The 27540-nt window shown below is 41.9% G+C and overlaps 1 protein-coding gene across 1 annotated transcript in view; it reads right to left on the reverse strand.

Moving 5' to 3' along the window:
- Positions 1-1421: 1421 nt before the first annotated feature.
- Positions 1422-27540, reverse strand: part of LOC126411655 (inter-alpha-trypsin inhibitor heavy chain H4-like) — a 43503-nt gene continuing 17384 nt past the window's right edge. The window contains exons 3-9 of the mRNA XM_050081383.1: positions 25046-25206; positions 19715-19918; positions 15739-15886; positions 5552-5693; positions 5303-5450; positions 1699-1724; positions 1422-1605 (exon numbers count right to left, since the gene is read on the reverse strand). Of these exons, the coding sequence (XP_049937340.1) occupies positions 1422-1605; positions 1699-1724; positions 5303-5450; positions 5552-5693; positions 15739-15886; positions 19715-19918; positions 25046-25206 (1013 nt within the window). The remainder of the gene's footprint in view (positions 1606-1698; positions 1725-5302; positions 5451-5551; positions 5694-15738; positions 15887-19714; positions 19919-25045; positions 25207-27540) is intronic.

The following is a 27540-nucleotide window of genomic DNA, read 5'->3' on the forward strand; positions in this document are numbered from 1 at the left end:
TCTCATCCACTGTTGTACGTAGACCAGGAATGAAATACAATGGAAGTGAAGAATTGAAGCTTTCAAAAATTTCCCTCATTGGAGCAAAATTGTCAGTCTGGCGACGAATTTCTCTTGTGTTCTTATCATCAAACCTCAATATTTTAGTCAATTCGAAAAATCGGGTCCGACTCATAGATCCATAGTACACTTGTCGGCCCTGAAGCAAAGACCATAAATCTTGAACAGGTATCTTATTGTCATGATTTGAACCCATGATTAGCAAGAGTCCTATATAACAAAATAAGTCATCTTCATCTATGTGCTGAATACCTAGTCGAGAAGCCTCTTCATTTGAGTGTAGTTTTATTAGATTCATAATTTGAGGTGTAAAAAAGAGCTCTATAGCCTCTTTCGGAGACGCAATTCCTCCTTGTTGTCCTAGCCCCATTCTTTCTCGCACTATATTTTGTACAGAACGCCGATATTGTCGAGATGGCTTCGTAATATACTCTCGTCCACTTTTTGCAATGAATTTATCACATTCCGTATCATTATCATCTGGTGGATTGGCTTCAACCTCATCTTCATTCTCAGACGATGAATCAGTTCTAATTTCTTCCACATCATCATCCACTTCACTTTCCTCTAAATCTGATTCGTTCAAAACTTCTTCTAGCACTCTTTGAATGGAACTATCACGTAAACGATGTCTACTCATGTTGCTGGTTCAACAGCAGCAGAAACACTGAAAATAACAATGGTCCGCTTCATAATAATATGTCTGAAGGCAACAATGCCAAAATTCGTTTCATGGTAAGAATTTGAAACGAGAACCTCGTAAATCTTTCCTTGCTATTACCAACGGGTGGGCTTCTAAGGCCCACAGAGAATTAAATCAAGTAAATGAATTTTAATTACATTTTTATTCCGAAATTCTGTAATGACTCAATAGTACGTTCAATAACGAACAATTACCTTTGCTTTCAAGTTCATATATCAAAGGGTGTGGATACAACATAGAAAAACTGAGTCAGTGGGCCTACCAGGCCCCCCCGTTGGTAATGCTAGGGTTAATGGCCAGTAGTATATAAGGGCCAGACGTGGACCAACGCGATATTGACTTGCTCAATTTGTGAAGCTATTGCACTTGAAAAAATCATCTCACTTTTCTGTCATTATAATAACTTGTTTGTCTGTACATGTACTTTATATCTTCTTCTGTTCATCCCACTGACAGAATTCGTGGAAGTTCCTTTTTTCATCTCTTAATGTTTATTACGAAACTGATCCACGGTATTACTTGAACAAATTGCTAAATAAATAGATTTTGCAAAGATAATGTTTTGCAAAGGAACGCGGAAGTACACTGCTTCCAGGCTGGACAGGTGTCCAGCTCGCTTTGCCAAGGTAATACCAGTCACGAGTGTAAACTAAACATGTCAGCTGGAAGGTATTGAGCTGCGTGTTACCCTGAGAGCGATGTCCTTGGCCCTGGCGCGGACAGTGTCGTTTGGCGCGTCATGCTCCAGCATCTGCCGCACCGACAGGTAGGCCCACAGCCGCTCCGCTGACGTCACGTTGGCCACCGCTGGCTGTGGCACCGCGTCCCTAGCACGGCCAGCCCTGCTCGTCACGCGACAGAACAAACGTCTGACACCGGGGAATCGGCGACCCGCCACTACCAGCTCCGCGCCGCTGAAAAGCGTGGGGAATCACGCCCTCGTCAGCGTGTCCTCGTCCACCTGTTAAGAAATACATCCTATTACACAGCTTCATATACACCTCTACGTACTGGGAACGTTATAGACCGTTTCCGGTTCTATGTGTGAGGGTGATTGTAAAGTTTTATTTTTATTTCGCAAAATAATGTTAGACAGTTAATTTTCAATTTATTTTCAGACTCATGCCTGCAGACCTACTAAACCCGAGGCCACAGTACCACAGTACGCATCTAGAAAAAATGGCACAGCAAAGCTACACTTTCCATGCGGGCTGCGCCATTTTCTTCTAGATGCCTGCTGTACTTTCCCTCGGAATTTCAATGTTTACTAGGTCTGCAAGCATGAAACTGAAAACACCCTGGCCCGCATCTCGTGGTCGTGCGGTAGCGTTCTCGCTTCCCACGCCCGGGTTCCCGGGTTCGCGTCCCGGCGGGGTCAGGGATTTTCTCTACCTCGTGATGACTGGGTGTTGTGTGCTGTCCTTAGGTTAGTTAGGTTTAAGTAGTTCTAAGTTCTAGGGGACTTATGACCACAGCAGTTGAGTCCCATAGTGCTCAGAGCCATTTGAACCAATTTTTGAAAACACCCTGAAGCACCAAAGAAACTGACACACCTGCCTCATGTCGTGTAGGGTCCAAGCGGGCAGCAGAAGTACCGTAACACGTCGTAGTGCTGGACGGAATTGACGTCATGAAGCCTGCAGGGCTGCCCATAAATCCATAAGAGTACGCGAAAGTGGAGATCTCTTCTGAACAGCACGTTGAAAGGCATCCCAGATATGCTAATTAATGTTAGTGTCTGGGGAGTATGGTGGCCAGCGGAGGTGTCCCTAGGCTTGTCCTGCTGTAATTGCCCAAGTTCGTCGGAATGCACAATGGACGTGAATGGATGCATGTGATTAGACAGGACGCTTATGTCACCTGTCAGAGTCTAGAAACGTATGAGGCGTCTAATATCACTCCTACCGCACACGCCCCACGCCGTGACAGAGCCTCTACCAGCTTGAACAGTCCCCTGCTGACATGCAAGGTCCATGGATTCATAACGCTGTCTCCATACCCGTACATGTCCATCCGTTCAAGTTGAAACGAGGGTCGTCCGACCAGCAACATGTTTCCAGGAATCAACAGTCCCATCTCGGTGTTGACGGGCATAGACGAGACGTAAAACTTTGTATCGTGCAGTCATCAAGGGTAAACGAGTGTCGATGATGTTTCGTTGAATGGTTAGCACGCTGACACTTGTTGATGGCACAGCACTGAAATTTGCAGCAATTTGCGGAAAGGTTGTAATTCTGTTGCATTGAAAGAATCTCTTCAGTCATCGTTGGTCCTGTTCTTGCAAGATCTTTCTCCGGACGCAGCGATGTCAGAGATTCGATGTTTTACGGGATTCCTGATATTCACGGTACTGTCGTGAAACAGTCGCACGGGAAAATCCCTACTTTATCGCTGTTTTGCAGATTCCGTGTCCCATCGATCGCGCGTCGACTATAACATCACGTTTAAACTGACTTAAATCTTGATCACCCCCCATTGTATCAGCAGTGACCGAGCTAGTAACTGCGCCAGATGCTTGTTGTGTAGGCGTTGCCGATGTGACTACATTATTAGATGGTGGATGCACGGCGCATTTGGCGCTCAAATTTAAATTGGATGTGGATTTTTAGGAAGCTCCAATACGTAACATTTCGAAAGAATCTGGCATGGCTAAAGGTCATTGCAAGGTCATTGCTTGGGACGAATGCATCATAGCTTGTAGGAAACCACTCTTACAATCAAATGCACAACCGTTCGGTGGCGCTCTTATTTTATTATATGGCGGCTTTAGAAAATAATTTCTAGTGATTAGTACATCAGCACCAGCTGATGAACTCAAGGTTTGCCTCAAGGCGTCGCATCTTCGGAGAAATATGCTAAAACCAATACGGGCGGTAATTTGTAGTGTACTGCGTCGACAACCACATTTTTAAAAGAGGTATTGACCATGGGTGAAGGAGAGGTACCAGTTGAAGCTAGCGCAAAATGTTTATCACATCCATTGCAGTTTTGCGTTATTGTGCCATCCGCCTTTCATCTGATTCAGAAAGATTTTTCACAAATTGTCACCAATTACGGAATTCATAAATGCTTTGCGAACGGACTATTTTGTCAGCAAAAAACACCGACTTCAATTCAGTCAGTTACACTTCAAGAACAAATTGCTAGCGATTCTGTTACCTACAAGACGATGCATGAGAATGCATGAGAAGTTGATGATTATCCACTCAAGTTTTTAAATTCGTTCGATCTTCCTGCTGCACCAATAGGTAAATTTTCACTCAAAGTCAGCGTGCCAACCGTTCTCCTGCCGAACCTCAGTCCACCCAAACTGTGTAATAGATGACTTTCTGTGAAGAAACTGATGCCAAATGTCATCGAGGTAACTATTCTTAATAATGAGAAGTCGAAAGGAGAAGATGAGCTCATTTCGAGCGTTCCTATCAATGCCACCATGTCATTTGTTTTAAAACGACGGTAGTTCCCCACTCTACTTGCACTCTCAATGACCATCAACAGGGCACAACGCCAGCCACTTCAAGTGTGCCGACTGGATCTACGAAATCCATGTTTGTCACATGGCCAGTTGTATGTCGCATGCTCACGAGTTGGACAGCCAACAATTGATTTGTTTGCGTTGAATGAGAATAAACAAAAGATATTGTCTACCCTAAAGAACTTCAGTACTTCAGTCAACAAAAGATATGAATGTCAGATATACTTATTCTATAGACATCATTCAATTTCAGTAAATGTATTCACTATCGATAGTAAAATGGACATCATTCATTCTGTCATTCGTAATCAATGTAACTCTTTCAAATTTCAAACAATATTTCCATATTTAGTTCTTATGCGGCAGCAATACGCCGATTACCAGGAGCTAGGTTACAAAACGCAAATCAACACATGTAAAACAAAGGTAACGGAATGTAGGCAAATTAATTGGGGAGATGCCGAGGAAATTAGAATCGGAGACGAGACACTAATATTAGGAAATAAGTCTTGTTATTTGCGTGACAAATACAAATTATATTTTAAAAAAAGTGGAAAAATGAATTTGTTACAATCAGAGTTATGAAAGCTTTTGGGAAGGTATTTAGAGTGTAGTTTTTTTTGGAAGGGAAACGTGGATGATGGGCAGCTCAAACAACATAATACTAGAAGCTTCTGAAATTCAGTGTTAGTGATGAGTGTTGAGGAGTAGATGGATAGATCAATTAGCTAATATGGAGGCAGTAAATGGAATCGGAGATTAAAGAAATTTATGTGACATCTGGGCTAAAAGAATTAATTGGTTCATAGAACACATCCTGAGGCACCGAGTTCTCAAATTGAGAATGAAGTGAAGTGTATCGGGTTAAAAATTGTGGATGGAGACATACGGGGAACACGTAAGAAAGAAGAAATTGATGTAAGCTACAGTAGTTATTCGGAGTTGAAGATACTTGTAAAAGATAGACTCGGTATGAAAGTTCCAGTAAAACTGATAACCACAACAATAAGAATAACAACAACAACACTGACGAGAAGTCTGCAAAGACCTATTCCCAAACTCACCTGCTGACCATCGTAGTTGAACTTGACGTCAGTGAGGAGCGGCGAGGCAATCTGTCGGTAGAAGTTGCGCAGCTGCAGGTGGGCGTCGGCGGCCTCGTAGATCCTGCGGCTGATGCCGCTGTTGCGCAGCGCGAGGCGGCGCAGGTAGCTGTAATTGGCGTCCATACCAAAGGCCAACGTGAAGATCGCGGGCTTCAACTTTAGGTTGCGCGCCGTGATGCGGCGCAATATATCGTCTGTGTTGCTCACTCTCTGTTGGCCTCCCCATCTGTCAGCAGCACCACCATGGGCAAGTGACGACGACGCCCCATCCCCAGGCAGCCGCCCCCACTGGCCACCCTCTTTTTTGAGACGCGCAGCGCTGTCTTCAGTGCACTGAACATGTACGTGCCTGTGCAGTGCGCACAAATGGTTAGACATTTTAGAATCTAGTTTTCAGATCACTGGAAGCTAACAAATCGATTGCCCATTTTACGCGGCTACCTGTATATAGTTCTAACAAGGGAACACTAAGGACTAGTCCTCTTCAGTTTTCTTGATACTCATACGGTTTAATGCCCACTGTGCATACATCAGTTTCCTAAAGGAATATAACACATTTACCCAAATATTCTAAAAAGTCGACTTTGTAGATTGAAACATTTCTGAGTGCTGATAAGAAAGAAACATTTTGTAATAATTTAATTAGTCGCTAGTAGCTTAATGTACAGCATAAGAGGGTTGTAACTGTTAAGTGAATGATCGGATCTAGCTTACTGCACTGTTTATTTAAATTCTATTAAAATTCCACATTTATTAAGAGGTGTAAATAATATTTCAATAAAAATAACAACATTTTAATATGAAATACTAATCTTATGTAAAGTTCGACAATTCGCAGTGAATATAAATTTGTTACAAAAATGCTAAACAAAAAGTAGAAAATAACTACTTTTCTATTTTTACAGCTTGATCAGTATTATTGATGTTTACTTTTCATTTCACAACATGGATTTTATACGTCTGAATGAAATTTTAAATTACCTACGTAAAGGCTGTCATTAAAAACAAAGAGATATTAGTTGTATTAAAATTGTGACTAACCCTAGAAACACCGATGCATTTTCCATAATGCCTAATACCAAGGGTGTTACTTGCGCCCATCACCAGAAAGAAAGACTAAGAAAAACAAATTTCTCTAGATCTGTGTAGCTTTTAATAATATTACAGTTTTTAGATAGGTCCTCGTATATAACTAGGATACAGAAACTGGTAAACGTCTTTTTGCACAAACTTTGCGACAGCAACATGTTTTTCGCAATGTTTATACCGAGTGAAGGGATATTTTATGACATCAAAAGACTGTCGTTGACTGTAGTTGATTTTCATTTACAGCATACATTTTACTGAGATACCGATGTGTAAGAATGGTCATGAACCTGACATTTGTTACAGAAAGTCACATTCACGACTCAGACTTAAATTTTCGGTTTGAACTTTACTGAAAAATTTAAAAAATGTAACGTAGTACGACAGATGGAATCATTAAAAACAATAAATAATTTTTCTGAATCTTTTTAAAAACGGCACCAGAGTAGATTACGATATTACGAGGGCTAAGTAACATTTCCATTTCTTAATAAATATAGAACTGAGATAGAATTTGCTATCAGCTACTGAAGAGTTTTGGACCAGTGGCCATATGATTACAAGACTCTTATTCTATGCAGCTACTGGCGACTGTGTTAGTACATTAGATACGTTTTGCATTTAACAGTACTCACAACAGTTCTGATTTAAATAGGTGATTTCGTGGAGTATTTTGTGAATTGTATCATTCAATCATCGGGAACCTGTTCTCAGAACGTTGACCTTCAAACCTTGTAGCTATGAAGGGAATAAAAAATGTGAGACTATATGCTCCATTTGTATCGAACTGCATGAAAGGGCGGCAACGACTGAACAGAGGTGAGCAGTGGCACAATTAGGATGTGGCAGTGGGGGTCTATGGGTGCCACTTCAAACTGAACGCAGTTTCGAGATGGACATAAGAAATGATGATATGCTACACAAAAGGGGACAGAGATGGTCAGAGTAGAAATGGAGAGGCGAAGAAAAGGTAGTATAAAAATAAAAAGATTGGAGGGCAACATCATAGGAAGGAGGTGAAACTGTGTAAAAAGACATGGAGTGTGCTGAGTAACAGTTTTATGTGACACTTGTGTTATATTTCGCCAGAACACCATTCTCAGGACAGCAAGTGAAATGTTCGGAGGACAGTGGAAAGTTCATATTTGCCCTGAGTGCCAGCTACTCTAGTTATGCTATGTAGTTTTGACTAATTGAGAAGGAAAGATTAAGGGGTCTTAAAATGTAATCAGGTGCTTTATCTAGAAGTGTGGACGATAATGAGCAAAATTAAAATCCGTTTTTAAGTAAAGTAGGGGTGGAAATCTTTAGCTACAATGATGAAAATAAATGAAGAAGGCTAACTGAAGAGGATTTCTGAGTAACTATGAAGGGAACAGGATCAGTACGATGCCATGGCATTAGTAAAAGGTTATGTAGGTGATTCTCGACCTCTTAAAGCAGTCTAGTAATGTCAGGTACACAAAGGGGTTTATTCAGAAGGAGAAAATGAAGTGAAAGGCAACGGAAAATTTGTTTTCCAGAACAGCATGTGGGCTAGTTGAAAGATTGTTTTTCCAAAAAAAAGTGACTACGGGCAGGAGATTCTATTGCAGAGATCAGTGAAACAACTTATGGAGACGTTTGCATAAAGCGTATAAAACTGTTACTGATGTCAGAAGTTCAGCACAAACAGTAAGATTACACGAAGTGAAAGGTACAATAGGCAAACATCAGAAGAGACATCCTAGTAGGTCTGGGTTTACTTGTCCCATTGTTGTTGTTGTGGTCTTCAGTCCTGAGACTGGTTTGATGCAGCTCTCCATGCTACTCTATCCTGTGCAAGCTTCTTCATCTCCCAGTACCTACCGCAACCTACATCCTTCTGAATCTGCTTAGTGTATTCGTCTCTTGGTCTCTCTCTATGATTTTTACCCTCCACGCTGTCCTCCAATACTAAATTGCTGATCCCTTGATGCCTGAGAACATGTCCTACCAACCGATCCCCTCTTCTAGTCGAGTTGTACCACAAACTTCTGTTCTCCCCAGTCCTATTCAATAATTCCTCATTAGTTATGCGATCTACCCATCTAATCTTCAGCATTCTTCTGTAGCACCACATTTCAAAAGCTCCTACTCTCTTCTTGTCCAAACTATCGTCCATGTTTCACTTCCATACATGGCTACACTCCATACAAATACTTTCAGAAACGACTTCCTGACACTTAAATCTACACTCGATGTTAACAAATTTCTCTTCTTCAGAAACGCTTTCCTTGCCATTGCCAGTCTACATTTTATATCCTCTCTACTTCGACCGCCATCAGTTATTTTGCTCCCCAAATAGCAAAACTCCTTTACTACTTTAAGTGTCTCATTTCCTAATCTAATTCCCTCAGCATCACCCGACTTAATTCGACTACATTCCATTATCCTCGTTTTGATTTTGTTGATGTTCATCTTATATCCTCCTTTCAAGACACTGTCCATTCCGCTCAACTGCTCTTCCAAGTCCTTTGCTGTCTCTGACAGAATTACTATGATATCGGTGAACCTCAACGTTTTTCTTCTCCATGGACTTTAATACCTACTCCGAATATTTCTTTTGTTTCCTTTACTGCTTGCTCAATATACAGATTGAATAACATCGGCGACAGGCTACAACCCTGTCTCACTCCCTTCCCAACCGCTGCTTCCCTTTCATGCCCCTCAACCCTTATAACTGCCATCTGGTTTCTGTACAAATTGTAAATAGCCTTTCGCTCCCTGTATTTTACACCTGCCACCTTCAGAATTTGAAAGAGAGTATTCCGCTCAACATTGTCAAAAGCTTTCTCTAAGTCTACAAATGCTAGAAACGTAGGTTTGCCCTTCCTTAATTTAGCTTCTAAGATCTTATTTGTCCCAGTATTTGTACGGAATTTGTTTTCCTATGGTGGGTGGCTTTACCACGTATGTGAAGTTGCACCCAATTTGGGCATCTAATGCACAAGTGCTACTGCACAATGTTGTATCGTCTGAACAAGACGTAGCCAGGGTAGAAGCACCAGAGGCGCAGAGACGTGAGCTGGTGCCAGTACCATAGAGACGCCACTTGCGCGAGTTCCACCAGTGCCACGGGCGGCGCAGGGGAAAAACATATTGAACTCGCCTCGGTCAATTGTCGGTCGAGTACAATCGACCAATGACCGGATGACAACGGACAGAAGGCTACTAGGAAGATAGAAGAGCAGCTCTCGCCCAGTTGGTTGTAGATCATCGTCCGGAGCAGATTTAGACAGGTAACGTCGGACTAGTGAATTATTAGAAGTTAACAGACTGTTGTCGTAAATTACATTTGATATGTACTGTGAGTTTGACCAAAGATTATTTGCACTTATCCATTGAGAACCTTTTTTTGTCCTATAGTACAAGTATTATTGCAGACTCATAATTCAAATCAAGAACATAAGTAAACCTTTTTAACTCATTGGTGTGACATTGTTACTAACTTATTTGAGAACTTTCGCTCTGTTATCCTGTTACCTAACCCTGGGGCACAGCTGTATAATAGTGGCAGGGAAAAATTACCTTAGCAGTGTACTTGCGGGCTTTCAAATTAGAAAATGAATTGATGTTGGTGTGGTGGCCCTCAACTACGTACCCTCGGACTCAGAGTTGCGGTATTAAAAGTTTTGGCTGGTTTCGTTGTCTAGGGGCTGGGATATGTAGTTGCCGCATTACAGGCCAAATACGCTGAGTCTAAGGTATACGATAAGAATACACACATGAATTGAATGGTCGAAGGTTTCTACCACTCTACTACTCGGATTCTACCACTCTGCGAATTATTAATGTAACATATAAATTTATAAATGAAAGATTGCAATTACATAAAATATGCAGGTACTAATGACCTTAAATGATGAGTACGATAGTAGAAGTACTTTTGAGAATGTGGTATACTTCTGCAAAACACTTATTGGTGTCGATAGTCCAGCAATTAAATGAAATGTAGGTTGAATAACAGGGAAACAATAGATTCCTACTGCAAGTAATTGGTTATGAACCACAACATAGCTCGCGACATATTTACTTCTAAACGCCCTCTACGTCCTCACTGTAGAAACCCCGGAAATCTCACAAGTTAACAAGTGCGCACTCCGAAGTATTTCTACCTCTCGCGACCACGAGCAAACCGCTCCGCACTGCAAGTCTCTCTCGCGACCGTGCGTCCGCCGCGCCGTACCGTCCCGGCACTTCCTGTGTCCTGTGCCATACTCCAAGCACTCCTCACCCGAACTCACTTCCATCCAGTCTCCCCATTCACGAGCGCTATGATTGCCTAGAGCGCTCGCACCATGTCTTCATGCCAACGCACCCACTCAAACGTAATGAAACGCATTCGAGGTACTGCATTTACATTTAAATAACTTGAAATAATATAAATATTCCTACGGCTGGACCATAAACACGCTCTAACACACATTATTAGATACATAGACAAGTTAAATAAACATATATCAAAGGATTAGAACAAAAGGTAGGCCAGTAGCCTAATATCTCTGTGCTTTCTATAGCACAGTAAATATTTAACCAATTTCTTCATGAATGGTATATATCGGATATAAACAAAGACATAGACGAATAAATATAAGCATGCTGCTACCTTTTTTTCGTGTAACTGTGGTGTACTTATGGCCTGACGCGATCGATAGTAATCAGCCACTTGGACCTCTAATAACTCATGTTCTATTACAGTTATATGGCTGTAATTTATACTAATTTACGTTTACACTACTAGCTTTCTCAAGACACGTAGATCGACGAAATCGGATGAACCGTTTAGATTTTGGAAATTCGTTGCTGGGTGTTACCTGTATAATTTACAGTCAGATACTGAACTCTGTACTAATAAAGATATTGAACATTTGATTACACCATTAGAATTGTCGAGCATATAATGGTAGTGTACATGTTTCTTTTCGAGGTATCATCATTCATCTGGCTACTACTAATTTCTATACGAACTGTGAAATGTCTGCCATTATGGTTTCACAAAGTCCTCCATCTCTGGCACGCCCGGCATAGAAATCTCCTTCATGGACACAAAGCACCGTCCTTGTCACAGTGTCGACATGGAATTCCCAGCCACGCGGCCGCTGGACCCCTCTTGCTTCGGCCAACGTCCGGCACCACGTGTTCGGCAGGCCGAGCTGCCCGCGCCCACCGACGTCCTGTGCGGCCGCCCCAACTCAGAACATATAGTATTTCCAGGGCGCCACAACCGCCCGTTACCTCACATACTGCGCCAGAAGCCGTTTCACGAACTGACAAAATCGGCATACCGTAGCAACTGCGGTGTGGTTATGAACTACAATTTACCTAAAAAAAAAAAAATGCACCAAGAAGAGGAGCTAGGCTTAAGAACCTCAGAGAGTATTGTACGCCTCGCAGTGATAAGTGATTAATGATCACTTCGTGCTTGAGTTATTGACAATTTTACTTAAGGTTATTTTTGTATGGGCAGTCTACATATTCTATCATTCTGGCCTATGTCCATTGTCTTTAATACTCCTCACTGTCGAGGGGACAGTCGACGAGAAATGGGATTCCACGTGTAATATGTAATTGGATACAAGAAAATGTTTGTGAATTTTTTAAAGAGAATAAGTAGCAGTTACGTGTAGTGAACGAAATAAAAGGATAAGGAAATTCTGAGATAAGAAATTACATGTTACAGAGAGGTATGATATTTTGGTGGTAAATATAGACAGAGTTCTGCAGTAATGACATAAAGATTTCTGAATTGGTCCAAGTAAAAAAGGAGAGTGTGTGTGATTAACTATGGTACCAAGATAGGAGAGACTAACCAGAGTTTTTATGTATGAGATATAGTGGTATTAGAAGCAAGTACGTTGCAGTAGTAATGAGGAAAGAGAATGATATCAATAGTTGAACAAAATGTTGATTTAGGGGATTTCTGTAGGAAATAACAGTGGCAGTGCCAATGTTTACATGAAGAACCTGAGAAGTATGAGACAGTAAAGACGAAAGAGAATAACGTAAATAGCTCTGGAAACAGTCTCCTTTTTAGGTTGGGTGGAAGTTTAAAACTGAAGACGTTTCTTGAAAGCCGTTGCTGTTTGTTTACCATAAAAGTGACTCTATATAAAGTTAAAAAGTGGGCCAGGTAACGAATGGTAACTGTTTGATGCCTCATTTTTCTAAAGGAGTGATTTTTCCAAGAAAAATAGAAGTATCCTGAGCTAGCTAAGTAAGCGTATAATTTGATTAGCAGCCTAATTTCTTAATACATTTCAGGTAAGTTCAAATTGGTTCAAATGGCTCTAAGCACTATGGGACTTAACATCTGATGTCATCAGTCCCCTAGCCTTAGAACTACTTAAACCTAAAGACATCACACACACCCATGCCCGAGGCAGGATTCGAACCTGCGACCGTAGCAGCAGCGTGGTTCCGGACTGAAGCGCCTAGAACCTCTCGGACACGACGCCCGGCCAGGTAAGTTCCATTCAGTGTCATTTGAGAGACCAGTAAGTGGACTTCTCTTACTTTACTTTGAGAGAAGAAAGGAATACCCTAATAATAAACAATTAATATTGGAAAAAGAACTGAAACTTATTGTATAAATTTATGGTCTTGGATGAGACTAAGGTTACATGACAGACCTAAATGTCAATTAATCTGGAGTGTATGGATGATGAGGGTGGACTGTTATGAACGCTACAATAATAAAGTGCTGCAACAACACCAAGCATAATTGTTTTTGTAACAGAAGGATGCCAAAAACGTACCTGTTCTCATTTAGAATAGCTTATACATGTGTAATGAAAAGACGCACCATGCAACAAATGAACAGTAAGCGTAAGTGCAACGGAAACTCGAAATGTAATAATTGACGCTACAGAGAAGCTTACCATACTGAAGCTACATATGTGCAAAGTTAATAGTATTTTAAAGACTGCTTTTATATAACATGCTTTCTGTAAAAGTTTTAAAAACAATTACTGTAGAAAAGTTGATATACTTAGTTTTGGAGCTGCCAAGACTCGAGTAGAAATTTGTTATCTAGTTTTCTTCTGATTTCATTTGATTTTTGAAAACATTGTAAATATTTATGCCATTTTATGTAATTCTGAAAAAAAGAATCACAAAGCTTGTAAAGGCTAGCAACATACACCGCTCTTATAGACTCAGACAGTAGCTGGTTTCATACTTACGGTAAGCCATGTTTATTGTATGGGTCAGCCTGCGGTTCCAGCTGTGTAGTGTCTTGACCTTACGAGTAACTATTATCTTCATTACTACAAAGTAATACTTATCTTTGCCACACAACAAATGTGATAGAGCTAGGTACAACGTTTTGTTATGTCTACAGCTAAGAACTCTACTAACTTAAGCCTCATGTCTACGGTACACAAAATCACACAGAACACATAATGTAGAGCTTTTATGATTAAGTGACTTTGACAAGTTCACATTATCAGGTGAAAGTCTATTAAGAAATTTGACGATGTATGTAGCCTATCAGTTACACAGAAAACCTTATTTGTAATTTTATATTTAGTGACATTATGACTTACTTCAATCAATGCTAATTTCTTTTGTTTATTTGTCAAGAGACAAGGAGAATAAATGTGGAAAAAATGTGACGCATGGAGTTTTTTGACTGTAAGTAACGAAATATATATACGAATCGGAAATTGAGATTGCGTTGTTTTTGTGAGTCATATACGTAGAGGAAGGCGGAAATTGTGAAGCATCAAGTACACAGTACTTTACAATAATAATACCCTGTTCAGTCCTTCACACAATTGATGAAAACATCTTAATTTGCTATTATTTGTCTCTCTTGTATTTATGTTTTAATAATCCTGTTTAAAGTAACTTCGGAATGTCACTGGTTCAAGGCAAAAAGTGTGGAATTGTGTCTGTCTAAACCGAAAGCTGATTGGCTAGGTTGGCACTCGGCCAATGAGAAGAGGTGTGGCGCGTGATGAGGAAGGAGTCAATGCTCATCTCTGACCAATGTCGGATGTGTCGTCAGAGTGCTCCTCAACAGCGTATTACTAATGAGTAACAGTGAAATTTAGGAAATGAAAAGTTTCGAAAAGTAGCTAAGAACAGACATAAATGAAGATCGTGCGAATTCTCAATTTTTCCGTGTAAGCTGTGGCATTATTATGAAAATTTAAATGTATGTGTGGCATGTGGAATGGTTACGAGTACTGACACTCGAAAGTGATCATTTTAAAAGTATTTTTCGAATATTCTAACCGTATAAGTCCGTGTGTATTAATTTGTATCAGTTTATGGCTGAAACCTTTAGCTGGCTGCTAGTAAGCTATTGGGCTGTAAGTATGAATTACGTAGTAGAGACTGTGTTCGTTTTCGTTATTTATACTGAAAACTACAAATTAGTACAGACATGGTAGTATAAATTTGTACATAAGAGTGGTTATACGTTGGAGTGTTATTCAATGACCGCTGCTAATTTGATAGTTAGTCGTTGTTACACCCAGTTGGCACATATAATGCAGTGACTTCTCGTTAACAAACAGTCTTCGTACACCTTGAACGCATTTAAAACTACTGCTGTTTGCATGCTCCAGCCGGCTGGTGTGGCCGAGCGGTTCTTGGCGCTTCAGTCTGGAACCGCGCGACATCCATGCCTCGGGCATGGATGTGTGTGATGTCCTTAGGTTAGTTAGGTTTAAGTAGTTCTAAGTTCTAGGGGACTGATGACCTCAGATGTTAAGTCCCATAATGTTCAAAGCCATTTGAATCATTTTTTGCATGCTCCAAGTCGGTAAACCGACCTATATTGGTCGGTTTACCTCTATCTGAGATACCAGTTGTTAATCCGTTACGTTGGTACGCTACCCACAGCTCTGTTCTGCCTGTCATTGGGTACTTCTAGCGGCTGCAGCTTTAGATAGGAACACCATTTCCACGTACCGCCTTGCCACGGAAAACGCTCCTTGCAGCCGCTGATGCATGCCACCACGTTACGCTCTACTGGTGACTGGTTATGTGAGCATGTGGGTTTCAGCCACAGCTGCGAGTGGGATTTTGTTCGACGCCGCGGAGGTTTCTAGGTCGAGGTGGAGGATCATTTGATTTGGAATGAATGATTTTTAATCACTATAAGTTCTACGTTTGGCACAGAAATATCATGATTCCAGTACTGAGTTTTATGCACTGACGTACGTTAACAAATATTTACTGAGAAAAACACGGAAGGCTATATCTGAAAGTTAATTACAACTGTTTTATTTTAATCAGATGTTTGTATGCTAAGTGTCCCACAAGAGACTCGTACGTACCTCCATTCGCTGCAAAGAAGTTAAAGCTGCGTTTGGCCTTGGCGATTATCTCGCTTGTGGCTTCGACAATGGCGCTGGAGTTGAACTCTGAGTTCAGATTCTCCTCCCACGTAGAGTGAAACCTGAGTGGCACGTCTGGATGCCATACCTGCAGCAAAGCTTTACCATATGAGTGTCACTCCTGTCAGCGTGCTACAACATTCGCTAACAGCCGAAAAACGCTATACATGTACACACAGCAAAGGATTTGGGTGTTCAGAGCGGAATTGAAGATTTAGAATATGAGGATAAAAAAACTTAAAGCAAGGGAAATGAAATGTAACAAAATTAAGTCAGGTGATGCTGAGGAATTACTTTAGGAAATTAAACATCAAAGGTGAAGGAGAAATGTGTTATTTGGGCAGAAAAATAGCTGACAACAGCAGAAGGAAATACGACATATAATGTTTGACTGCCCAGAGTAGGGAAACTGTTGCTAAAACAAGAAGTGTTAGGAAATGTTGTTTTATGGTACTTCTTTGGATTCTGGCCTTATATAGAGTGAAACTTGACCAAATGCGGCTTGTACATATATCAAGAAAATAGAGGCATCAGAATTGTTGTGTTGCAAATTAATGCTGTATTTTAAATAGACGTATTGAATCACTAACGAAGGGGAGGGTAAACTGCGTTACTGCACAATCTGACTGAGAGAAGGAATCGGGTGATGGAACGCAATCTGAGAAATACAGGAATGCCAATGTTAGTAATGGAAGACAGTGTGAGGGATAGAAGTTCCAGAGAGACAGTAGGTCTTCAGTCCTGTAAAGAGATTCAATCTGTTGTATGTTTTGATAAGCAGTAATGAATAAGTGCTTTGAACGTTTCAGAAAAAGGCTCAATGAAAACTACGAGAACTACAGAAAAAAACAATACTTACGAAATGGGAAGATATCGGTTCTGAGAATCCCTGGACTTTCAAGAATGTTTTAGTTTTAAGTATGAATTAAGACAGAATACAAGTTAAAAATTTCTTTTCTTGTTATACAGTTATCAATAAACACTTTGCAATTTTTTTCCTTTACTCATACTGTGAAATTCGGCTTCCTGCCACATTTCATGATTCGAGGATTACGGGAAGTACACTGTATGTTTTGATCAATGAGTTCTCAAGTATCAAAATATGTGACGTACATGGTCGTATCTTTTGATTACACTGACTTAGAAGCTTTGATTTATTACACCACCAAGGACATATAGATCTTAGTACGTGACATAAATTTGAAGCGGATGTGCCAGCTTATTCCTGTGAGAAAGGGGTCGTAGTAGAAAGACGGGCAGACAGACAGTCAGATAACAAATAACGAAACAAATTGTTTTTTCGTGTTACATAAATACAAATTCCCATTTTTCGGATTTTCTTACACTTTAGTTGCACTTTGAAACCTTGTTATTTGCTAAATTTCATGATTATAGGCCAACGTGAAGTACGCAATACCTGCCGATGAGTGAGTTTTCTAGTATCAAAATATGTGACATAAAGTGCTGAAACTTTTCGTTCCATTCACTTAGAAGCTTCTGATATTGTAGATATTGTCATGTGACATGAGTTCCAACTTTAAACGTGGACCCGTTCATGAGGAAACTGATTTTTAACATACGGACAGACAGACGGACAGAAGACACATGGATGGACACCACAGTGGTCCTCGAACGATTCCGTTTCCACCGACTGAGGTAAAGAGCCCTGCCAAAGGTACATATCTATGAAATTAGTATCTCTCAAAGATGCAAGACTCGATATCTAGTTTGCTATGTGGTAAAGTTGCAAGGTACACCACAAGGAGCCAAGAGTGTGAGAACATATAGACAAATTATTCGCTCCATGTTGCTACATCTAATTACTTCGCACCTACACCTGGGCACATTTGCAAACTGGACTGCTGTTGTTGCATCTTCCCGGACAGCAGTAGCGGCAGCACTGAACGCACGTACTTACGATTGCTAGATTTCAAAAGAGATGTCCATATTGAATACCTCTAGTTTGAATTAACAATGCTGAGAGATTCTCTGTCCACTGATATCTCTCCGTATCCTCTATGTCTTGCAGATTTTGTTTAGACATTCTCCGAAACTTCAGAGGTACATATGAATAATTCTGTAGCTATCCACGGATGGAAAAGATTGCACAGGACAACCTAGTATAGAGAGCATAATGAAACCAGCCTTCGAACTGCAAAACACAACTGCAATAAGAAGAAAATTAATTTGTGGGACACTCAATCTTGAATGGTCGCGACTTTCATGTACACTCATGCTCATAAATTAAGGATAATGCTGATATTTAGTGAAACAACGCTCTGGTGGGCGGTTTGCGGGTTTAAATCACTTCGGGGTATGACCATACGGTGCATTTGGCTTGCTGTCGTCGCACATACACAGAGGTGTGTTTGTGCATGTCAGAGTACGGTGCAGCGAGTAAGGGTGCAGACGTTTTCAGACGTGCTAATGGTGAGTGTGTGTTGAAAATGGCTAAAAGAAGACATATTGATGACTTTATGACGGGTAGAATAGTAGGGCGACAGGAGGCTGGTCAAACACAGCAGGTCGTAGCACGGGCCCTCCGTGTGCCACAAAGTGAGATCTCAAGATTATGGCAACGATTCCAGCAGATAGGAAACGTGTCCAGGCGCTACAGTACGGGACATCCACAGTGTACAACACCACAATAAGACCGATATGTCACCTGCAGTGTCCGCAGATGGCCACGGAGTACTGCAGGTAGCCTTGCTCGGGGCCTTATGGAGGTCGTGGTTTGATGGTGTGGGGTGGGATTGTGACTGGTGCACGTAGACCCCTGCATGTCTTTGACAGAGGAACTCACTACGGTCGCAGGTTCGAATCCTGCCTCGGGCATGGATGTGTGTGATTTCCTTAGGTTAGTTAGGTTTAAATAGTTCTAAGTTCTAGGGGACTTATGACCACAGCAGTTGAGTCCCATAGTGCTCAGAGCCATTTGAACTATTTTTGAACAGAGGAACTGTAACAGGTCAGGTGTATCGAGAAATCATTTTGCACCAGTATGTCCGCCGTTTCAGGGGTGCAGTGGGTCCCACCTTCCTCCTGATGGATAATAGCGCAGGGCCCCACTGAGCTGCCATCGTGGAGTAGTATCTTGAAACAGAAGGTATCAGGCGAATGGCCTTTCCATCGAGCTCGTCTGGGATGCTCTCGGTCGACGTATCGCAGCACGTCTTCAAACCCCTAGGACACTTCAGGAGCTCCGACGGGCAGTGGTATAAGAATGGGAAGCTATACCCCAGCACCTGCTGAACCACCTGATCCGGAGTATGCCAACCTGACGTGCGGCCTGTGTACCTGTGCATGGTGATCATATTGATGTCGGTGTACATGCGCAGGAAACAGTGGCGTTTTGTAGCACATGTGTTTCGGGGCTGTTTTCTCAACTTATCACCAATACCGTGGACTTGCAGATCCGTGTCGTGTGTGTTCCCCATGTGCCTGTGCTATTAGCGCCAGTTTTGTGTAGCACCACGTTGTGTGGCACCACACTGTGCAGTTATCCTTAACTTGTGAGTAAGTGTAGTTTTGCTTAGTGTCGGTTGTATTTGCAGAAATAAGTTAGACGAAAACGATCTACATAAAAAATTTAACCAAACAAAACTTAGGTTCACAAAGCACTCTCACGAACTAAAACAAAGACTGAGTTCAAACACCAGTAATCGCAAATGAAGCAGTATTAAGTATTGCATACTTCCAAGTAAAAAAGTTGAATAATGTGGATGACAGTATTAGTGTTCCGACGAAATACTGAGGTGTGACTTACGTGTTTCTTCAGATATTTTACTCATGTTTCTCTGAAAACATGTTAGTTACAGCTCTTAGAACAGTACTGTAACAACAATTCGGCCATCAGTCATCAGCCGGCAAATCAGTTTTGCACCATGCAAGACTAACTGCTGGCGGTTCGCCTTACCTGCACTGCAGAAGAAAACGGGATGAGGGAGAAGAGATCGTCGGCGTTGAGCTCGTCCAGGTTGGTGCTCATGGCCGTCTTGAGCTGCTCGATCTTGCGGCCGCGCATCCAGCCGCTGACGTCGAGCACGAAGACGACGTGCTTTGGAAGCGGCGGCAGGCCGGCAGGCGCGTAGAAGTGCACGAAGTAGCCGTCATCGCTCACCTGCAGGCGGCGAGGCCAGTACAGTGGCAGACCAGTGGGTATTAGGAGGACAAACTCTTTCACGTCCCACTTTCTTTTTGAGAATGATGGTACTACAGTAGCAGAGAAAACGAGTGCTGCAGAGTGATCATCTCATGTTTTAGTTTGAAGCGTGGCAACTTAAAAGTATTGTGAGTTAACTTTGAACCTTCTCGTCCACGTTGCGTTCTGTAAGCCAAATTTTACTCTTAATTTAAAATCGACATATACTCTAAGAAAAAGTAAGATGCGCCAAAAAAGAATTATCTGAATGGGACGGAAAATTGGTAGATTTGACTTATTTAAAAAGACAAATGATTACCACTTGCAGGTGATCCAGGCTCATTTCGAAGAGGGACTCATCACTGAAAGCAATTCTACTTCAGTCAGTGACTTTCCAGGCAGAAGACGAGGCTGGAGATAAGCTGAACATTGGTGGGATACCAATCTGACTGTTGCCCTCCAAAAGGCCCGACAACCTAGAGTGGTGGTTTATGGTGGTTGTCATTCGCGGAACCCTTACGGCACTGAAGTACGTCGACGTATTCTACGCCCCGTTTTGTTGCCCATTATGACAAGCCATCCAAGCCATACACTTCAGCCCGCACAGGACAAGAGTTTCTAATGTTTGTCTCCATGCTTGCTAGACGCTACCCCGGCCAGCAAAGTCGCTAGATCTCTCCTAAATTGAGAACGTTTGGAGCATTAAGGGAAGGCTCTCCAACTGGGTTGAGGTTTTGGAGATTTGGCGCGCCAGTTGGACAGAATGTGGCACGTTATCCCTCAGGAGGACTTCCAACGACCCTATCAATCAATACCAAGCCGAGTAACTGCTTGCATAGGGACCAGAGGAGGACCAACTCATGGTTGTCTTCCTCAATTTGTAAAACTCTTTCTCTTGACTAAACCAACACATTTTTTGTGAAACTGCAATCATTTTCACATGTACGAGTACGTCACCTCTAGTGATTTTTGTACCATTCGGATAAGTGTGCGTCTTGTTTTTCTTATTGTGCCTGAGTTTTCCATCAGTCTAAATCAGAAGCGATGTTTATCTGAAGTGCAAATGTAATTAGTCTGGTAATAAATGAAACAAGTAGTATGTAAATTAGCTAAAGGAATACGGTGGATGACTTGACGCACAGAGATGTTTTAGTTTTCTTACTTACCAGGAACAGTATTAAGAGACGTGTCTAGGAATGATGTAAATGGCACAATGTTGCTGTAGAGGGGACACACGCAGTCGGAGCATGGCTGTATGGTGTCCACGCAAAAGCGCTATGAAGGACTCTCAGAATCTTCTGCAACTTTAGTGTAGGTAGACATTCGGTTTCCAGAAAATTTAACTCCCAATACACCTCAGCCTAAATGCTTGCAAATCTGTTTCCATTCATGGCTCTTAAACGTGATTTGTGACTCGAATTATAGTGTTCAGCGTTGTTCAGTTTCCACAAATCTCTCTCTAGGGCCTGGTATAGTTATCGTCACCAAGTATTGCTTATATTTTTCCCGCAATCACATTATTTTTTGGACTTAACTTCTGAGGTCATCAGTCCCCTATAACTTAGAACTACTTAAACCCAACTAACCTAAGGATATCACGCACATCCATGCCCGAGGCAGGATTCGAAGCTGCCACCGTAGCGGACGCGCAGCTCCAGACTGTAGCGATCACTTTTTCATGATACAATCATAACTGGTTTCTGCTTGCATTGACCATCTTCAGATTCTGTATTAGGTAAAGGAAAAGCTTATGTTAAGACCGGAAGCATGTACAACAATTTTCACTAGAGGTACTTCTGACTTAATAAACTGCAATTAATGTGCATGCGGTTCATACCTATGTGCGACATTTTATGAACAAGGATATTGAGTTTACAACTAATGCAGATTTTAATTTTTAAGACGGTTTACTTAGCTGAGATAGCCCCTGCCTCCTGAACAGATTATCCAGATTGTAGTGGGGCCTTTTGTGAACGAATGCCGCAGTGTGCTGCTCGGGTCGCGTCTGCGCTTCCTAACATCCATCCAGCTAAAATAAACATCTCGTAGCCAGAAGAATATTTCTGCGAGCTGAAACAAGGAACTGCCATTGTCGTCCCTTCCCTTCAATCTATCCTAATGTAAAGTGTAGTGATGTAAACTCTGGCAGCCTGGAATACAGCGCAGAGTGCGAATCTGTATTGTTTATCGTAACGCAGATCATTAGCTGAGGTGTTCTAATCTGTTGGCAGGTAAAACCTATTTATTTCACTCATATCCATCCGTCCGAGCCCAAACAAGCCAACTATAGCTATTGATGTTTATATCGCAAATTAGTAATTTTAGTTTTATGTCTTTATCGAGGGGTTTAGATGTTGAAAAATAAATTAGAAGTGAGCTAGTGTGACTGATCCATTCGCACACAGCACGAAGCCAGTTCCTCAGATATCATTTCCTTATGGAGTATCGTGATGGTTTGCATTACGCACGCTGACCAGACGCATAAAGCTCACACTGATTTATTTCTTTTACTCATGTCGGCAGTTACTGTGTTTTAGCACCTGAATTTCAGCAGCTCGTGGACTAGTGGTTAGTGAAACTGTTTCTAGGTCGCGGGACCCTCGGTTCGATTCCCGGTTGGTCAAGTTTGTCTTCGCTCCAAACTGTGTGTACTTGTTGTCCTTATCATTCATCTCATCTTTATCGGGCGCGCAAATAGCCGGACTGGTGTTCAGTAGGACTTGTTTTTCATAGCGGAACAGCACCATATGCGGTGGTCAAGTCAATAATGCCACAGACTCATTTCATTTTATCACGTAAACCACTTCATAGCGAATGAAAATTGAAACAAAAAAAGAGATAAATGAAGTGGTCCAAATTTCTGCTAATATCTAAATTTCAGATAGCCAGATACGCTGTACCGTAGCGGAAACAATGTAAAACCGCACTTCAGGCCACATCACTTGTTCTGGAAAGCAGCAGCGACAGTTCACTGTGGCAAGTGACTGTAGTCAACATATACTCAATTTCGAACACCTTAAAACATTTGCCGCTACACCTTGATTGTTGTCTCATAGATTTTCTTTGTTGACGAATAGTCTGCTCTCTAATATGTAGTGTTAAGTATAATAGTAGCATTTAGAATATTTTCAGTTTTAGTAGCTACTACTTTTCGTCGATTTGTAAATAACCTAAGAATTAGTTTGTACTAATAGTCCACATTCGGGCTATTTCATATGGTCTAAACTTGCGCTGTAGACAGATTTTGGGCCATTTTGTCAATATGACTAAACTTTCAGTTTGTTTTGTAGGATACTGAGAACGGAGCGAAAATATAGCCAGCAGGGAAAGAGGAAGAAGCGGAACGAAGCGCATATGGCCAAGGCCATTTGCGCAGCCAAAGAAAAAAACTATAGGATGACCTGAAGGCCTCCACTTCGGGTAGTCCTATGCCGAGAAGATCTGACGTGTCAGATCTTTCATTCATTAATCTCAGCCAAACAGGACCCCCTCATCGACTATTAGTCTTTAAGACACTGATCTTTTTCCCACGGCACACAGGGTAGAAAACAATAAAGGACGTAAAGGCGTAGGATGTGTCCTGGTAGCTGACACTGCTGGCTGAACATTGTTCCAAAAGTGTGTTGAAGAACAAACTTCTAAAAATCATCTAGAACGAAACGGTGAAGAATAAACTGAATTTGGAAAAATTTTGAATGATGATAAAAAATAAGAAGAAGAAAAAACCAAATGGGAAATGGACGAAAACAGCAAGAAGACTGTTCAAATGAGCGACAGAGAGAGGAACCAAACACGCCAGTCTTTGATGATGACTTGAGTGATTTATACGTACTCGCTGGACAATAACATCCAGACACTGATGAAACAGAATTTGGAACACAAGGACGGCACCTATAAGAACATTTATATTTGTGACTTTTGTAGACAGAATATAATGTTTTACCTAATATTGACACGTTCGTCGATAAACCACATCATCATCACTGGGTTCTCTGCATTGCGGCAGGTTTTGACTGCATAGCCCTCCATGATTCTGTGTCTTCTGCGTTCCTCTTCATTCTTTGGTACCCTCCTTGTGGCCATCTGACATCATCGAGCACCAGGAACCTTCTTCTGCCCTTCCCTCTCTTTCCCGCAACGAAACCTTCAGTTGTCTCTACTAGAAGGCAATCTCCTCTTAGATTGTGGCCTACCCAGTTTAGTTTCCTGTTCTTCACCGTCAGCAGCATCCTCCGTTCTTCTCCAGTGCTCCTCAGTATTTCTTCATTCCTGACTTTATCAGTCCAGCTGATCTTCTCCACAATGATTTAAAAATAGAAATATGTCATTGTTTGTCAGTTACGTCATAAAATGTTTCTAACATTGTTTTCTATGACTAAATTCTTTTTAATTCATTTTACTAGGTTTTTTCAATGATATCTCAGTATTTTTAGGACCACCCTAAATTTCTAGCACAGTACTAAGGGTTGTTAAGTTTCCAATATTTCTTAAATGCAAAATAAGGAAAAAAAGAGAGAGTGTCACAATTATTTAAAGCAGGTCACATCAGAATGTTGTTCACCACATCATTCTTTACTTTGTTTTCAATAGATGAGATATGCCTTAAAATTTACACAGTAGTGCAAATCTAGACCACTTCTTCTGTTTACAATAAGTATGTGCGTTCAATGGCGAATTTGCTGTTGATCAAATAATTCGACGATACTGCGAAACAAGTAATATACAGTTATCTTCTGAGCCTGCTTTTTTTGGTAACTGTGGCTGGAAACAATGTTTGCGAAGGGCGACGCGTACATTCGTAATTTAGTTAAAGACCAAATGGCGTATAACGAAAACAGAGAAAGTCGTCGTAGTCACAAAATTAATTCGACTGTGAACGCAGATACTTGAAAATCAGTAAAATAATGTCATAGGCTACTCCACCGTCTGGGTTCTGCGATACAGTTTCAGACAGAACAAAATATAAATCGCGCACAGTCAGTAAAACAGACCAAATTTTATGATTAGATCGGTACTTGAGCTGCAGTGACTTGTCCTGCCTGTAGCTGTGAGACTGTTAGTGACAAACGGGGGCTATCGCAGTCAGAGGGCAGCGTGGACACTCACGAGTACCTGGCTGGGGCTGGCGTCGCGGTCCACGTCGTAGCGCACCACCAGCTGCCCGGAGACACCTCTGTTGCCCCGCTGCTGCTGCTCCTCCCTGGTGGGCGCCCAGCGAACGATGGCAGACGACGACGTCAGACTTTCGATGCGCGCCAGGGGGTCCGCTGCAACAGGTGACACTCCAAGGTACGTGCGTCTTTTCTCCTTCCAGACAGAACAGCCTTTATTCTCTGATAGATGGCAAAATCCGTTTCTCTGACTATAGGCGTGAAGGGCTGCAGATTCTTGGAAGCCTGACCCATACCACAGGCCAGCCCAGATGGCACTTCAGACAATAGGGCTGGACACAACCTGCCTTGCAATGGCAGTCAGGCATGTTGGTTTTCCAAAATTGGCCGCCCCGACTTTTCCGCAGACCGGCTGATTGTGGGCTGTGGTTACTCGCTGCGCCAGGCCGTCGCCTCTGTAGTGTTATGTTCTGTATATGTCTTCATGCAAGGTACCTGTCTCCGTGAATATGTTTACCAACTTGGCAGGGAAAATTGACATCAGTTTCCATGAATGTTCGAGCTTCTATAAACACTGAGGAGACAAAAGTCATGTGATACCTCGCAATATCGTGTCGGACTGACTTTTGCCCGTTATAGCGCACCAACTCGACGTAGCAAGGACTCAACAAACCGTTGAGACGCCCCTACAGAAAAGTTGAGCCTTGCTATCTCTATAGCACTGATTAACTGCGAAAGTGTTCAGTGCTGGATTTTGTGCATAAACTGACCCCTCGACTGTGTCTCATAAATGTTCGGTGCGATTCATGTCAGGCAATCTGGATGGCAAAATTATTCCCATGAATTGTTCACAATGTTCTTCAAACGAATCACGCGCAACTGTGGCCCGGTGACAAGGCACACTGCCCTCTATGAAAATTCCGTCGTTATATCTGAACATAACGTCCATGAATGGCTGCAAATGGTTTCAAAGTAACCGAACATAGCTGCGTTCCAATCAATCATCGGTTCAGATGGACCAGAGGACTCAGTCCATTCCATGTAAACACAAACCACACCAGCTATCACAGTGCCTTGTTGAAAACTTGCGTCCATGACTTCGTAGGGTCTGCACCAGTCCCTAACCCTAACACCAGTTATTGCCATCTAAAATTGGGACTCATCTGACCAACGGTCATGAGCCCCCTGAAACGCTGCAGGCCATGACCTGCAAAGGCACTAGAGTCGGTCGTCTGCTGTCATAGCCCATTAAGGCCAAGTTTCGCCACACTGTCCTAACTAATACGTTCGTCGTACGTCCTACATTGATTTATGGGGTTATGTCACGCAGTGTTACTTGTTTGTTAGCACTGAAAAATGGTTCAAATGGCTCCGAGCACTATGGGACTCAACTGCAGAGGTCATTAGTCCCCTAGAACTTAGAACTAGTTAAATCTAACTAACCTAAGGACATCACAAACATCCATGCCCGAGGCAGGATTCTAACCTGCGACCGTAGCGGTCTTGCGGTTCCAGACTGCAGCGTTAACCCTGACAACTCTGCGCAAATGCCTCTGCTGTCGGTCGTTAAGTGAAGGCCTTCGGCCACTGCGTTGTTCGCAGTCAGAGGTAATGCCTGAAATTTGGTATCCTTAGCACACTCTTGACACTATGGATCTCGGAATACTGATTTTCCTAATGATTCCGATTTCTGACGTCTAATGACCCATGCGTCTAGCTCCAACTAACATAGCCTGTTCAAATCTGTTAATTCCTTTCGTGTTGCCATAATCATGTCGGAAACCAATTCTGCGCATTACCCTATTATATCTTGTGTACCCGATATTACCGGCGTCTGTGTATGTGTATGTGCTATCCCGTAACTTTGTCATCTCAGTGTGTAGCACAAATGAAACATACACTGAGAAAACTGAAGACATTACATAATAATGATAATTTAAGAATGAATTATAGTAGGAATGAGGCAGTATACAATCTGAAAGTCGCATTTTGTAAGGTGGTTGTAGACAGACACAAGACGCCCCGTAGCAGAGGCAAAGTTTTGAAACGCTGAAGCACTAAACAGGGCACCCAGCATCTGGGGAGCCGACTCACTGGCGGACAATCCTATGTATGGTGTAACAAAAAGACACGGTCAAACTTTCACGTAATATTCTTCACACTTGGAGGAAGAAAAAATGTTAAATGGGAATATGCTTTATTTACAAGTTAGAGCTCAGTTTCTGAAACACTTTAACACGCAGGAGAAGAACGTATCAAGACAGTGTGAAACACTTTCCTGAATGAAATGTTCAAAATGTATTCCGTTAGCAAGAAAACAAGGTTGAACCAGCCGTCGCATTGAATCCCTGACGATCTTATCAGTATTGTTTCACAGGCTTTCACAATATGTACACTTAGACATTTTACATCTTGTGCCACGGTTCCGTACACGATAGCTTTCAAATGCCGCCACAAATAGAGGTCTAGTGCATCTAGGTCCGGAGATCG

The sequence above is a fragment of the Schistocerca serialis genome, chromosome 1 (assembly GCF_023864345.2).
Source record: "Schistocerca serialis cubense isolate TAMUIC-IGC-003099 chromosome 1, iqSchSeri2.2, whole genome shotgun sequence".
Taxonomy (NCBI): Eukaryota; Metazoa; Arthropoda; class Insecta; order Orthoptera; family Acrididae; genus Schistocerca; species Schistocerca serialis.